This window comes from Callospermophilus lateralis, chromosome 5 (assembly GCF_048772815.1).
Source record: "Callospermophilus lateralis isolate mCalLat2 chromosome 5, mCalLat2.hap1, whole genome shotgun sequence".
NCBI classification, from domain to species: Eukaryota; Metazoa; Chordata; class Mammalia; order Rodentia; family Sciuridae; genus Callospermophilus; species Callospermophilus lateralis.
This window is the reverse complement of record NC_135309.1, coordinates 42,613,139-42,627,035: the sequence shown is the minus strand read 5'-3', so window position 1 is coordinate 42,627,035 and position 13,897 is coordinate 42,613,139. Positions and strand designations below refer to the sequence as shown.

The following is a 13,897-nucleotide window of genomic DNA, read 5'->3' as shown; positions in this document are numbered from 1 at the left end:
GTTGCAGTTTGACTAAAAAAAGTTCATTCTAAGGAATGGATCAGGTATATAGGTGCTGCCTCCTGAAAACAAAGAGGTTATCAACACTACATTACCAGTGAGTCACTAGGCAGAAAATGAGCTTTTCAGGTTCTTTTTTTTTTTTCTTTATTTTTAAAAACTAATTCATAGGGGCTGGGGTTGTGGCTCAGTGGTAGAGTGTTCCACCTAGCATGTGTGAGGCACTGGGTTTGATTCTCAGCACCACATAAAAATAAATAGAGGTATTCTGTCTATCTGCAACTAAAAATTTTTTTAAAATAATAACACATAAAATTATACATATTAATGCTGTCCCATATGTTTTGATGCATGTATGTACTGTGTAGTGTGTAAGTCAAATCAGACATACCTATTTTCTCCAACAGTCACCATTCTTTTACAGTGAAAACATTGAACTAAAAGCAGTATTTTATCCATAGTCACCCTCTTGTGCAAAAGCACATGAGAATTTCCTATTCCTGTAACTAACTATAACTTAGTTTGACACTGATCAACCTCATCCCATCCCTGCCTCCTGTCCCAGTCTCTGGAAATCATTCTTCTGCTCTCAACATCTATGAGATCAGTGTTTTTATATTCCACATATGAGTGAGATCATGTACTACTTGTCTTTCTGTGCCTGTCTTATTTCACTTATGATGGTCTCTAGTTCCATCCACGGTGTCACAAAGGACATGGTTTCAATCTTTTTTTAATAGCTGAATAGTTTTTCATTTTCTTCATCCATTCATCCACTGAGGTATGCTTAGGTTGTTTCCATTTCCACAAAGGTGGGCATGCAGATGTCTTTCTGACATACTGATTTCATACTGGCTTTGGATATATACCCAGGAGTGTATATATAGTGTACATATATATGGATCATATAGTATTTCTATTTTTAATTTTTTTGGGAACCTCCATGCTGTTTTCCATAATAGCTTTATTAATATATATTCTCACCAGCAGTGAGCAAGGATTCCTTTTTTCCCACAATCTTGCCAGCACTTGTTATCATTTGTCTTTTTGATAATAGCCATGGCTATTGGAGTGAGGTGCTACTGCATTGTGATTTTGATTTGCAGTTGCCTGATGATTAGTGATCATCTACTTGTTGGCTATTTGTGTGTTTTTGTTTGAGAAATGTCTATATAGGTTTATTCCCCATTTTTAATCAAGTTATGCAACTCTTTAATATTGAGGTTTTTGAGTTCCTTATGTATTCTTATTTTAAATAACTCCTTTTACATGTATAGCTTATTTTCTCCCTTTCTATAGATTGTCTTCTTTGGTGATAGTTTCCTAGAAACTTTAATATTTAAAAAATAAAAATTTTAGACTCCAAATTTCAGAGCCGTGTTCCCTAATTCATTTGAGCAGAGTTGATCATTTCATCCTTCAGAATTCTATTTTAGTAATATTCCTTTAGGATTGTATTGCAGTTTTAAAAAAAATTTCTGTGTCCCCAGCTAGTGTGAGTTGAAGGCAGATATTTGCTTTCATTTATGTTTATGTCCCTAACATCTAATAAAATGTGACTGCAACAGCAATAATATTAACTGTTTATCGGGCACCAAATATTATGTGCCAGTCATTGTTCTAGATGCTTGATTTATTTTGTAACTATATAATAGTGGAAAAGGTATAGTTGTTCTTTTTTAAATAAAGAAATGAAGAGAAAATATACGTAATTAATTGGTTAGGATCATGTGGCCAGAAATGGCAAAGCCTATCTGTCTCTAAAACTTCAACTCCTTCCGCAGTGCTGTATCTCTCATATATAGTGGATAATTGATAAATAAATGCTTAGTTATCAATTTATAAATGCAGTTTATTAATTTCAGTGTTTATATATCAATGCATTAATTGATAAATCCTGAAAGGGACACTGGTCTAGCTTTTCTTATAATGCAGAAATTTGTTTGCATTCTTCCAAATAATTAAGTACTTGTTTAAAAACTTCTGGAGAAATTCTTTCATAGAGCTAATATTTTACTGTAGTTACTGAATAGTAATGACTAGAGAGAGAAATTTAAGCATGTGCCAGAAAGTTTTCTTCAGCTTTTTAAGCTAAAATGATCTTATGAAGTTAGACATATGTACCTTCTGGTAATTATGAGATATAAGACCTTGGGAAGAATGTTCTTTTCTAATAGTGCTGAAGAATTAATTGAGAAATATGTTTCAAGGGCCTTCCACAGGTATTGACTACAGAGATAGTACTTAATGTATTGATTTTTTTTCTTTGGCTCCAAATAATTCCGGTTTTAATGATATCCAATAAACATTACTTCAAGGGCATACTTTCTTCTCTCTTTCCAAACTATGTTGTTATAAAAAAAAAAACAAAAATAACCATGTATATGAAATTATGCAAAAGCCTCTGGCAAGCCCACATGTTTTAGTAACTTCCTAGTTGATGTTACAGGTTGTAGAGTAAGGAAGTTAGCATATAGAAAGACTAGATTTACTAATCAGATTGAGTTCATCCACCTGGTAAAAATGTTATCTTGATTTAATGCTCTTGGTACTCCCTTTTCTGTCAAAATTTTAACTTCTCTTTGAAAAAAAAAAAAACGATTACACTTAATTTCAGAAGAGTTTGACAGAATATTTTATGTCGGAGGAGCAATCAGCATTGTTTGAGATAGTTAGAAGAGCTGATTTCATTACCATCCCACTGCTGCAACAGCAGGATACATAGAAACAGCGAGGGAAAATGCTAATCACTCAGTCCTTTTGATTGGCATGGGGTTAGTTTTATTGGTAATCCCGCTGAGCAAATCTGCATTGGTTGACGTATCTCCTCAGCAGAATAACTTCAAGATGTAAAAACACAATTTGAGACATATCCAGGAGCCCAGAGGCAAATGCAAATCTTAAAACTGCTTTTTCTCTCTCTTCTGATTGGCTAGGGTTGAAAAGTGTTATCTTTGTAAATCCCTGGTCCCATTTGGAGAGTATCAATATCATGTAGATTCCTGTCTCCAGCTTGCAAGGAGTAACCAAGGAAATGGACTTGAAGGAAGTGGTAGAGCATGTTCAACTGTGGAAGGGAAGTGGCTGAGGAACCCAAAGGTATGTGGGGAGTGTTTTGGGAAAGCCTACCTAACCCTACTTAATTTTAAGAGGCCATAATAGTTCTTTCCTGGGCTTCCTGTTCCCTCTCCCCTTCCTTCCTGTTATCTTGAAATAGAATTTGTGCTTTTTTAAAATTACTTTGTAATTTAAAAGGTAATTTGGACTAGGGATGTAGCTCAGTGATAGAGTGTTTGCCTAGCTTCCACAAAACCCTAGATTCAATTCCTAGCACCACCATCACCAACAACAACAAAACCAAAACCAAAGAAATACATGTTCATTATAGAAAACAATGAAAGTTCAATAGAAGTATGAAAAACCAGGAGAAGTCATCACCCATAATTTGCTACTCAAAGATAGCAACTTTTTAAATATTTTGGCTTATTTTCTTCCATTCTTTATACACACACAAGGTATATATATATACTACATGTACGTATACACTCTTTATATACACATCATACATAATATTTTATATATATATATATATATATATACACACACACACACATACACACACACACATTCATGCTATATATAAAAAATAGGTGTTATCTTGGCTAAGGCACATATATTTTAGACTCTTCCATATAGGATTATATATGCTTTATAATCCTATAGTATATAATAGTATAAATTTTTTAGGACTTATAAAAACAATGTGTAAGGGCTGGGGGTGTGGCTCAAGCGGTAGCGTGCTCGCCTGGCATGCATGCGGCCCAGGTTCGACCCTCAGCACCACATACAAACAAAGATGTATCCGCCGAAAACTAAAAAAAAAAATAAATATGAAAAAAATTCTCTCTCTCTCTCTCTCTCTCTCTCTCTCTCTCAAAAAAAAAAAAACAAACAAACAATGTCTAGTATAAACATCTTTCTGGGTTTATTTTTAAACTACTTTTAACAATTACTGTTAATGTTTCTATCACACATGGTCACCTAACCATTGGATATTTAGTTATTTTCATAGTCCTTTTGTATTATAAAGCATTTAAATATATTAGTCTGTCTTTGTACCACCAATTATTTCTTTAGAATAGATTTCCTGAAATGAAACTATTGGGACAACAGTTCTAAACATTTTTTGGTGGGTATACTAGGGATTCAGCTCAGGGGGACTCAACCACTGAGCACATTCTCTAGCCCTATTTTGTATTTTATTTAGCGACAGGGTCTCACTGAGTTGCTTAGCACCTTGCGTTTGCTGAGGCTGGCTTTGAACTCACAGTGAGGAAGCCATTCTCTGTCATGCAAGAAGAAGGGGATCTTTCTATGAATGGGTAATTTTTTGATGTGGTGATTTGAAATTATGGTTTATAGGTGAGAGCTTACTTATACCAAAGAGCCATTTTATTCTTTTGGTATTGCTACCTGTAGAAGCTACCTTGAAACTTATTTTCTATTTTAAATCTCCCCAAATCTATCATAGGTCTGAGGCAGGTGTTCTTTGATGTGATTTTAGTGGACTGATTTGGCTTGCTAATAGTATCCATTCTTGGATTATATTCTTGACATAGAGATGTATTCTGTGTATTAGAGTTTACTTTTTTTTCTTGTCTTCCCTCATTTATTAGAAAGCAAAAGACTTCCCTAGAGCTGTTTGCCACACCTCTTATTTTCTGGAAAATAGGTGTGATCTGGGCTAAGGCACATTTATTTTAGACTCTTCCACGAAGTAACCCTTTCATCTGTTTCTGTCACAGGAAAAAGGCCACAATGAAGGGCGACTCCTCAGTCTCTTGGAACAGTCTGAGCATAAGACTGAAGGTGAGAATCCTAGGATTAGTTTTCTGAGTTTCTGTCTGAAGCCTTCCAGGGCCACTGTATGTTGGGAGTTATGTGAGTGCATTTTTGGCCTGATCAGTTGACCTTTGAGACTCAGTCGAGGTCATCTCTCCCTAAGAAGATGAGGAGATAACTCATCTTATTCATGTGATTCATTTCAGGCTTTAAAAAGGCCTGATAGCAGACCTGGGAAACATGTTCAAATCATAGGGGAATGACACAATACCAGAGTAAGCTTTCTAAAGAAACTAATGTGGAAAACTAGACATGCAGACATTACTGCCTCCTCTTGATGTTTTGTTCATCATTCATATATTACCTTTAGCTTAGCCTCACAACTTATGCTTCTGGGGGATTGGAGGAAGTAGCTCCTTCTCTTTCTCTTTCTATTTTTTTTTTAGGGAGATTAGAATGTATTGGTCAAGAGCATTGCAGAATGTTAGTAATACCAACTTTATAGATTGTATTCTCTGGCATAAATAAGGCTCTTAATAAATGTTAACTGCTATTATTATTGTTGTTGCTATTAGTCACTATTGTTCAAATTCATCAGATTTAGATGAAAGAGGAGCTTTTGCGTAAGCTTGGTAAGATTTGTTACCATGTAGTTCTAATAGTTCACTCCCACCAAGCTAATCTGTTGTGCTCTCTGATGACTATAAAAAAGGCAGCCTTTCCAAGCTCTACATCCTGCTGCCTCTAGATCACCAGGTTGTGAATCTCTGCAGGTGGCAGATTTCCCTTGGCAACTCCTTATTACTCAAGTCCAGATTTGAAGTAGATTTATTCAGAGGTGGTTCATTGAAAAGTGTTCACCTTGATAATTCTGCCGCTGAGCCTGTTGGATACTAATGCTCACATTCTGTTGGTCTGAGGATTGGGGGTCTAAGCTACTTGAATAGGCCTGATGAAAAACAGCGCCTAGAATACAGGAAATACCAGATCAGTGACAAGTGTTATGATTACCAACATTATTACTTTTTCTTTCCTATCACAGATGCAGAGATAAAAACCAAGTCTTCAGAAATAGGAACCTTCAGGTGAGTTGAGGTATACACAGAAATGTAGCTGTCAGCAGTTCTGAAAAGTATAGGCCAGGTCCTGGATTTTGTGTGGGATAGTCAAACTGTTGAAAATATAAATTATTGTGGAAGTAGTGTGATGCCTCTGTCTCTGTCTCTGTCTTTGTCTCTCTCTCTCAACTCTATAATAACTATACACCTGAACTAAGAATGGCATGGATAGCTTCTTTCACTTATGGTATTAAAACAAATAGAGCAGAAGCTATGGTCCTACTCACCTGACTTTTCTAACCCCATCCAACCCTAATCCTTTGGACCTAGATTTCAGGTAGCTTGGGAATTTGAGTCTGAATCCTCATTCTTTCAATGCTTTTAGGTTATGTGATTCACCTAGTTCCTTGTCTGTACAATGATGGTACTTAACTAGTTGGATTGTTACAAAGATTATGTGTACTACTATTATATGTAAAAGCCCCTCATATAGTGCATAGCACATATTTGGGGTCCAGTAGGTGTATATTGAACTTAAAATTTCCCCTTCCTTCTAGGTTGCCCTCACCAAGTGTGGAAGAGGCAGGCTGCAGCAGAGAGATTCAGAGTTCCCTCACACAGCTTGGCTTAAATGAATCTCCTATCAAGTCTTTTGTTTCCATTTCAGAAGCCACAGATTGCTTAGTGGACTTCAAAAAGCAACTTACTGTTCGACCAGCTAGCCGGACACGGACCAAAGCAGGCAGAGGAAAAAGGAGAAAATCTTGAATTTCTAGAGTTCAAAGGTTGACAAACCATTAGTAATCAGGGTGGGCCATGTTCATTAAGCCATAGTAGCCCCCATTTCATTGTTTAGCAAATTTTGACTCTGCAGTTTTCACCACCAGCACCCACTCACTCAATGTCTTGGTTTTTTGTTTTCTATGATCTATACAGACAGCTGTGTAAAGTATTCTGTTTTATAACAGTCTGTTTGAATTTACTTATAGTTAAAAGAAAGTTTAAATATATTTATCTATGTATGAACTCTTATTTCAATAGAGAAGAGTTTCCTTTTGGGGGGGGTTGGGTGAGGATATTTTAATTATGGAGGTAATTATCATAAATTATGTGTTTCTGAATGGATTTCATTAGTAATCTTTGACATCCCACTTACAATCACTTATAGAACAGTCTGAATACTGTGTGGTTACTACCATTATTAGTTCTGACACCAGAGTTATTCTGCTTTCCCTTTGATTCAGTGACCTGCCACTTCTTCTTGTCCTCCCCCAGTTAATAATTCTCAGCCAAAAACTGGGCATGGTGGTGCATGCCTATAATCCAAAAGGCTTGGGAGCCTGAGGCAGGAGGATTATAAGTTCAAAGCCAGCCTCAGCAACTTAGTGAGGCCCTAAGCAACTTAGCAAGACCCTGTCTCAAAATTTTAAAAAAACAAAATAAAAAGGATTGAGGATATGGCTCAATGTTTAAGTGCCCCTGAGTTTAATCCCCAGTACCCCCCATCCCAGCCGCCCTGCAAAAAAAAATTCTTAGAGCATAGAATATTTGAGAGAAGTGCCCTGCCATTTTCCCTAGGATTTTTTAGGTATGCAGTCTGGTATTAGTTCCTATGTGATTATTTTTTCAAAATAGATTAACCAGTAGGGATGCCAGGCGTAGTCATATGTTCAAAATAATATTGGTTTTACTTCCTGTCAAAGGTCATAGCAGCAATAGTGACTGTTATTCCACTAACATTACTGGAGTGGTGCATATTCTTCCATCACTTTGCCTGGGAGCTTCCACTGCAGAACAAAATTTGGTCTGTCCTCAGTGTATAAGCAGACTTCAAAATGAGAGGTTGTGAAATGGCAGAGGTAGCTACCTGAGGGAGATGAACAAACAGGTATCTTAAGAAAGCTAGCTTTGGCCCCAGCTGCTTTGAAGATGGCTTGAGAGATTGTAGGAGGTAGCTGTTGGCCAGGAAGAGATCTTGGGTCATGATAAATGGGCTCACAATGCAGACTCTTCTAACTGATTTATTGTATCCCAAGTTACCATTTCCTTTATTTTAATTAAAATGAGTTAGCCTGGGGAAGGTAGCTAACAGACGTTAAGGCACTGTATCCTGCTCTCCCTAGAGAGCATTTGCACACGAGCTCCTTCAGTTAGAAGGCAGGCTGCTCACTGCCATCCATAGATGATGTCTTGTTGTTGGATGGCACTGACATTGCAGCTATATCACATATGTAATAGCTATTTTTTTTTTTTGAGCAGTTACCATAGACCAGGTAATGAATATACCTTCATTACATTTAATCCTCATAGCAACCCTATTAAATAGGTATTATAACCCATTTTCAGATGAGGAAACAAAGGCTCAGAGGAACAAATAAAGCCACTCTTTGTTCATGTCAGTAAAACTATGGTGCTGCTACTCTTCAGTTCTAAAGAAAATGCTTTATTTTGACTCTAGAATTGATTATTTTCCTTCTAAGGAAAAGTAGTTTATCAGTTAAGTCCCAACTGCTTAACCCTTGCTCATCATCTTTCTCATTAAATGGCACTTTATTGGAGGTAGAGCTCTATAAACAGGGGACCGTGTTTCTCTCTCTGCCTGAAGAAAGGGAAAGAGCTGTTTCTCAAGGGTAAATTATTTAACTTAAATTTGAGCAGTTGCCATAGAACTTGGTTCAGTGGCACAATGGTATGGATCAGCCACACCAGGAAACAAAGGCTTATTTATTAGTTAATGGAGAATGAAGGGAAGAACAATCACTGTCCCCCACCCCAAACACACCTCCCCCAGCTATCTTCAATAAGGGCTGCTGCTTTTTTTTTTTTTTTTTTTTTTCCTTCCCTGTGCTATGGTCTTACAGGGGGAGGATTAGTGAAAAAGGTACAAGAGACAAAGTGGAAAGTGTGTCAAACCAAACCAAGTCTGCGCTCTGCTTCTTATACAAGTTACCCAGCCTCTCTGTACTTAGTTTTCTTTGCCCACAAAATAAGAAAAATTATGCTTACAGATTTCTAAGGATTAATATAATGTATATAAAAGTTGTACCACAGTGTCTGTCACATAGAAGATGGGGAGTTAGTGGCAGCAGTTGTTACTAATTTGACATAAGTCTTGTGTGTCATAAGTGGTGTTGCAGTGGGGGGTAGAAGGACCAGAGAGAGGTGGAGTGCAGATGCAAGAGGAGATATTTCTGAGGACTGAGCACTCACTCAGAGGATCTACTATAGCCCCATCAACCACCAGCCTGCCACAGAAAGCTTGGTTCCTGTACATTTGGAGCTCTCCTGGGGACCCTGGGTGGTTCTTCTGAAAGACAAGAAGCAGCTGTAATGCTGGTGTTGCCAACTCATGGGAAGCTTCATGAGCTTCACAAGCTATTGCCATAAATTGGGAGAAAGACAGAGATTGCTCTGTGTCAGGCATTGTAGCTGTGTTATTTCATCCTTACAACAGCCCTCCAAAAGATGTTGTGCCTGGCCCACTTCCCCTGGGCATTCACCCTTCTACTGCATTCCCGCAGGGCCCTATTGGAAGTACCTATGATGCCCTGCCTGAGGACTTCTTTTGGCTTATGTTGGTACATGCTGGAAGTTCCAGGGGAGCAGTGCCCTGGGGTAGCTCTCAGCCAGTGAAAATGAAAGTTGAATGATAAATACCCCGTCTTCTTTACCCCTCAGGTGGAATAAGGTGTATTCTACTCTTCTTTCTGTTGAATTGAGTGTCAGTAGCTCCCAGCAACGACTTAATTATGTACCCTTCTCTGTTGGCATCTTTCCCTTGCTACCTTGCTTCCAACTCTCCTGTCAGGACCAGGACTAGGTAACAGTTTCATGTAAATGCAGGGTTAGAACTTGAGGGGGTCTTGTTACATTTCTGCATCCTAGGCATTTCACTTGCATCACCCTAGTCCTAGCCCTGCTCTGGATCTTCCCAAATAAAGTTTTTGCCCTCAAGTTACATGCACTTCTGGGGGGGGACTCAACCTAAAGCAAATCCTATGGAGAAATTAGTCTCCCGTTTTATACATGGAAAACAAATTCAGAAAAGTAAAGAGTTTTTATCACACAGCTGGTAAATGGGATGGGATTTGAACACAGGTCTGTTTTGACACCAGAACTTACACTGCCTGTACTGTACTATGTCTGACCTCCCACTTGACTCACACAGCCGATGACTCCATGGAAATTTCAGGCTTGGTGGGCTCATTTTCACCTGTGGGGCAGGACAGCTTTGGTGGAGAAGGGAGGTAGAAAACGGACGGGAGGGAAATGGGAAAATGTGGACACCCAAGTGGAAAGTGCCATATGCACCAGCAAGGCAGGAAGTGGCTGTTTATTTCCTTTCCATTTTAAAAGCCCTGGACTGTTGAGGTTATGGGAGGGCCCTCCTGTTTAATAAAAATTAGCTGATAGCTATTCTGTATCAGGTCTAGAACCAGAACTTGAGGCTCCAAAAATAAATAAGGAAAATTACCTGGGAGCCCATAGTGCAGTGGGTAAAATGAACACATATATAGATGATTTTAATAAACTTGTAAATGCAATGAAATTAGCAAAATCAAGATAATAGGGAATGGGTGGGCAGGCTCTCAGCTGGGGTTAGGGCCAGGAGGAGCCTGTCAAAGAAGAACTTCCCACCATTACTGACTGAACTGCAGTTTAACAGATGAGGGGAAATTAGGTGAAAAGGTGGGAGAGTCCAAAGCGGGTGTCATTCTGGACAAATCGGCATGAACAAAGGCCCAAAAGAAGTAGCTTGATACCTGTGGGAGAGTTGCAAGGTACATTCAGAGTATAAAAGGCATCCATGCTGCGGAGCCTATGAGGGCCTGTGTCCCTGGCTACAGGCACTGAGGGTGGAGAGCAGTAAGCTCAGCGGCTGTACTCTATCCCTGTTCTGCAGTTCCTTCTTGGTGGTTAAGATTACACTAAGGGACTATGAGGGCAGCTTGTCTGGATTTGTCCTTCTCCTTGCTGGTCAGTGACCATCTGGTATCTGCCCGAGTATTCCATCTGCCTTGCCTCTGCTACTGCCAGGGCTGTCCCAGCTGCTCACAGCATCCCTCTACTGACTGACCCAAAGATTTTCCCTGGCACTACAACTAGAGATCAGGACACCCACTGCCTGGTGAAATGGGCATGGCACTTTAAGAAACACTGGCAGGAGTTCTGGTAATGCTTGTCATGTGTGTCCTCACCCTGGCTCAAGAGTGCAAATGTTAGGCCCTGGGTTTAATCTCCCAATACAGCAGGGGGAAAAGGTACAAATGCTGTTGTCAGCATAAATCACAGCTAGAGCTTTTTGCATTCAACTAAACTAAGTTGAGAAATAGGAAGCTCCGGCTAGGGAGAATGCTGTGTTGTGGGTGACAGCCACTCTGCCTTCCCCAGAGCATCCTCCACTTCCATTGCCTTTCAGAGCCTGGTTGATCCAGTGTACTACAGCAGGGCTGATGTCTGCCATGCTTCCAGACATAATTGTGTAAAAGCTGATAGAAAAGTCACTGTCCCTGGTGTCCATCTAGTGTCACGTGGAAGCCTTGTCCTATACGGTAGGGAACCGCTGATGAGGTAGTGGTAAAGTGTCCACCAATTTTTCTGAAACAAAGATTGTTGCAGTGTGCTTAGTCTCCTACCGTGGTGCCCCAGGGTTCTGTGCATTCAGGACTAGTTCAATGGAAAAACAGCTTGGTGGCCAGCAGCCTTAGAAGCCTTAGACTTTGCTTCTCCTTCCAGTAAAAAGACGCATGGTGTGAGCCTACTCTCCCCATTTAAGACAAAGGCTAGATTCCTCAGGCTGGCTGTCACCTCTTCTCCCACCATATATCCCCTGTAGGCCCTGGGAACTGCACACAGTTCCATGAAGGCACCTGTGTGTATGTGACCCGTGATTGCAGGTATGCGCTCCTCTTTGTGAAAGGACCTCCTCTGCCAGCACACTGTTCTTTCTTCAAGAGTTGGCTTCCACAGCCTGCCCAGCACTCATTCACTGTCAGTCCCTTCCTCTTGTGTTTCTACATTGCCTCTTACCACATTTTTTAAAGCTGTTTATTACACTGCATATTTCCCAGGCTAAGCTCCCACTCCTTTCCAGGAGTGGGAGCATTGCAGTAGGGATGTCACAGGATCCTTGAGTCCATTCACAGTTCCAGCATCCTGTGGTCATCTTACTTTTCTTTGCACCATAGCCCTAGCTACCCTAGGTTCCTCTTAGAGCAAACTGGGAAGGAAGTTGACCTTCCTGAATTAGTGGATGTCTGGTAAGCAGTAGCTGAGGGAAAGGGCGGGGCTTGGAGACAATATAACTCGGGTCACCCTGAGTTTCACTTTTGAACACAGACCAGGTCACTGTGTGCCTCACATTGAGAAAAGAGCTTAGCCCTGAGGAGGGTAATCAACTGCTGTATCTCCCAGGTGAGTGCTTCCTGTGATTCTGGCTTGCTGCTTCCCAGCCCTATTATCCTCATCCCTTCTGCTTGGCCCACACCAAGAGGTAAGTAGAAGCTCAAAAGGCTAAGCCACTGGTCTCAATGTTGAGGGCCACTCCCACCCTCAGTTGAGTTACCTTTTAGAAGGAATGGTCTCTCAATATAGCTGATTCAGTTAAGGGAAGCCAAGAAGCCCTTGGTTCAAATTTGCAGACCCTGGGCTGGGTTCAGGGGTACAGTATTGAAGGAGACTTGTCCTTCCCCACAGGAGATAGAGTTTAATAATAGAGTTTTGGGTGAAAATTTCATAGTTTGGCATATGATAAATAAATGTTGAATGAGTGAGTGAATGATTGAGCTAGATGGGCCTTTAACGGAGAAGGTCATGTAGCCTTCAACCCTTTCCAAAGGTAATTAATTGCCACAGTTACCTCATTTTATTGTTAAAACACATTATAACATTTATAGAATGAACATGCTATAGTCCCATTTGAGAGATTTGGAAACTGAATGTAGGTATATGTGAAACTAACTTCTGGTTCACCAAATAAAAACCTCTTTCCCTGCTTCCAATTTTATAAAGTTGTGTTAAGCACATCCTATGCCCAAACATGTGCTAGCATTGAAGATGCAGACTCAGATATTGCAGGGTTTAACTCTCCAAACTTGGGAAACAACTTGAACAAAGCCTATCAAGCAAGAGTTAGGGAGCTTGTAGTCCATGTGGCTGGTTTTTGGAGCAGAATAGCAAGAGGAAATTTAGGTTGAGGGTTTGTGAAAGGCTCGCAATGCCACCATAAAGAATTCTGGACTTTCCCTACTGCAGTGGAAGCCATCATAGTGTGAATATTTGCTTTCTTTTCTAAGGGAGACAGAACTTCCCTTAAATGACAAGGTAAAATCTATTTTAGCACAGTTGCTGGTGATGTGCTGCAAGTTGGGCAAGAAGATGAGTAGACTAGAAGCAGAAGTATTACTTAAGAGGCTGTTAGAACAATCAGACAGTGGTTGTGGGGGTAGGGAGGAGAGGACACTGGAAGAGCTCTTTTTCCAGAGCTCAAGATCAAGCACACACAGGTGGCAGGGCACGTATACCAGCAACCCAAATGGTTTGTGTAGATGAGCAAACCTCTTGATGGCTTCCAGTCAAGGTGGAGGACAGGAGTTCAGTGATGAAAAGTAGGAAAACAAATTAGTTTTGGTTTTTGAGCTTAAGGAGTCTCTCCAGCACCCAGGTAGTGAGATCTAACAGACCGCTAGCATATAGGATTGGGCTCAGGTCAGGGATTTTGGGATCCCTGCACAGGTTTTACTCAACTTTGGGGATGAGTGAGATAAAAGAGGGATTGTGAAGAAAGGCATGCATGGTCAGAGGCTTGGGAACCCCACTGTTTAAAGGCAGACCCAGGAGAGACTGGCTGCTGGAGCCAAAGAAGGGGAGAACACAGCAGCAAATGCACTGAGGGAAGGGGTTTGGATTTGTCAAATTAGGTTTTAGTTAACCACATAGAGGGCGAATTCATAGGAGTATGGGGCTTGAAGGTAAGAAGGAGTTGCAGTAGTGGGAAG

The 13,897-nt window shown here is 40.2% G+C and overlaps 1 protein-coding gene across 1 annotated transcript in view; it reads left to right on the top strand.

Annotated features, from left to right (window-relative positions):
* Uimc1 (ubiquitin interaction motif containing 1) overlaps positions 1–6,835 on the top strand; it is a 119,746-nt gene extending 112,911 nt beyond the window's left edge. The window contains exons 12-15 of the mRNA XM_076855839.2: positions 2,937–3,099; positions 4,806–4,869; positions 5,885–5,927; positions 6,458–6,835. Coding sequence (XP_076711954.2) covers positions 2,937–3,099; positions 4,806–4,869; positions 5,885–5,927; positions 6,458–6,668 — 481 coding nt within the window. The 3' untranslated portion in view covers positions 6,669–6,835. The remainder of the gene's footprint in view (positions 1–2,936; positions 3,100–4,805; positions 4,870–5,884; positions 5,928–6,457) is intronic.
* The last annotated feature ends 7,062 nt before the right edge of the window (positions 6,836–13,897 follow it).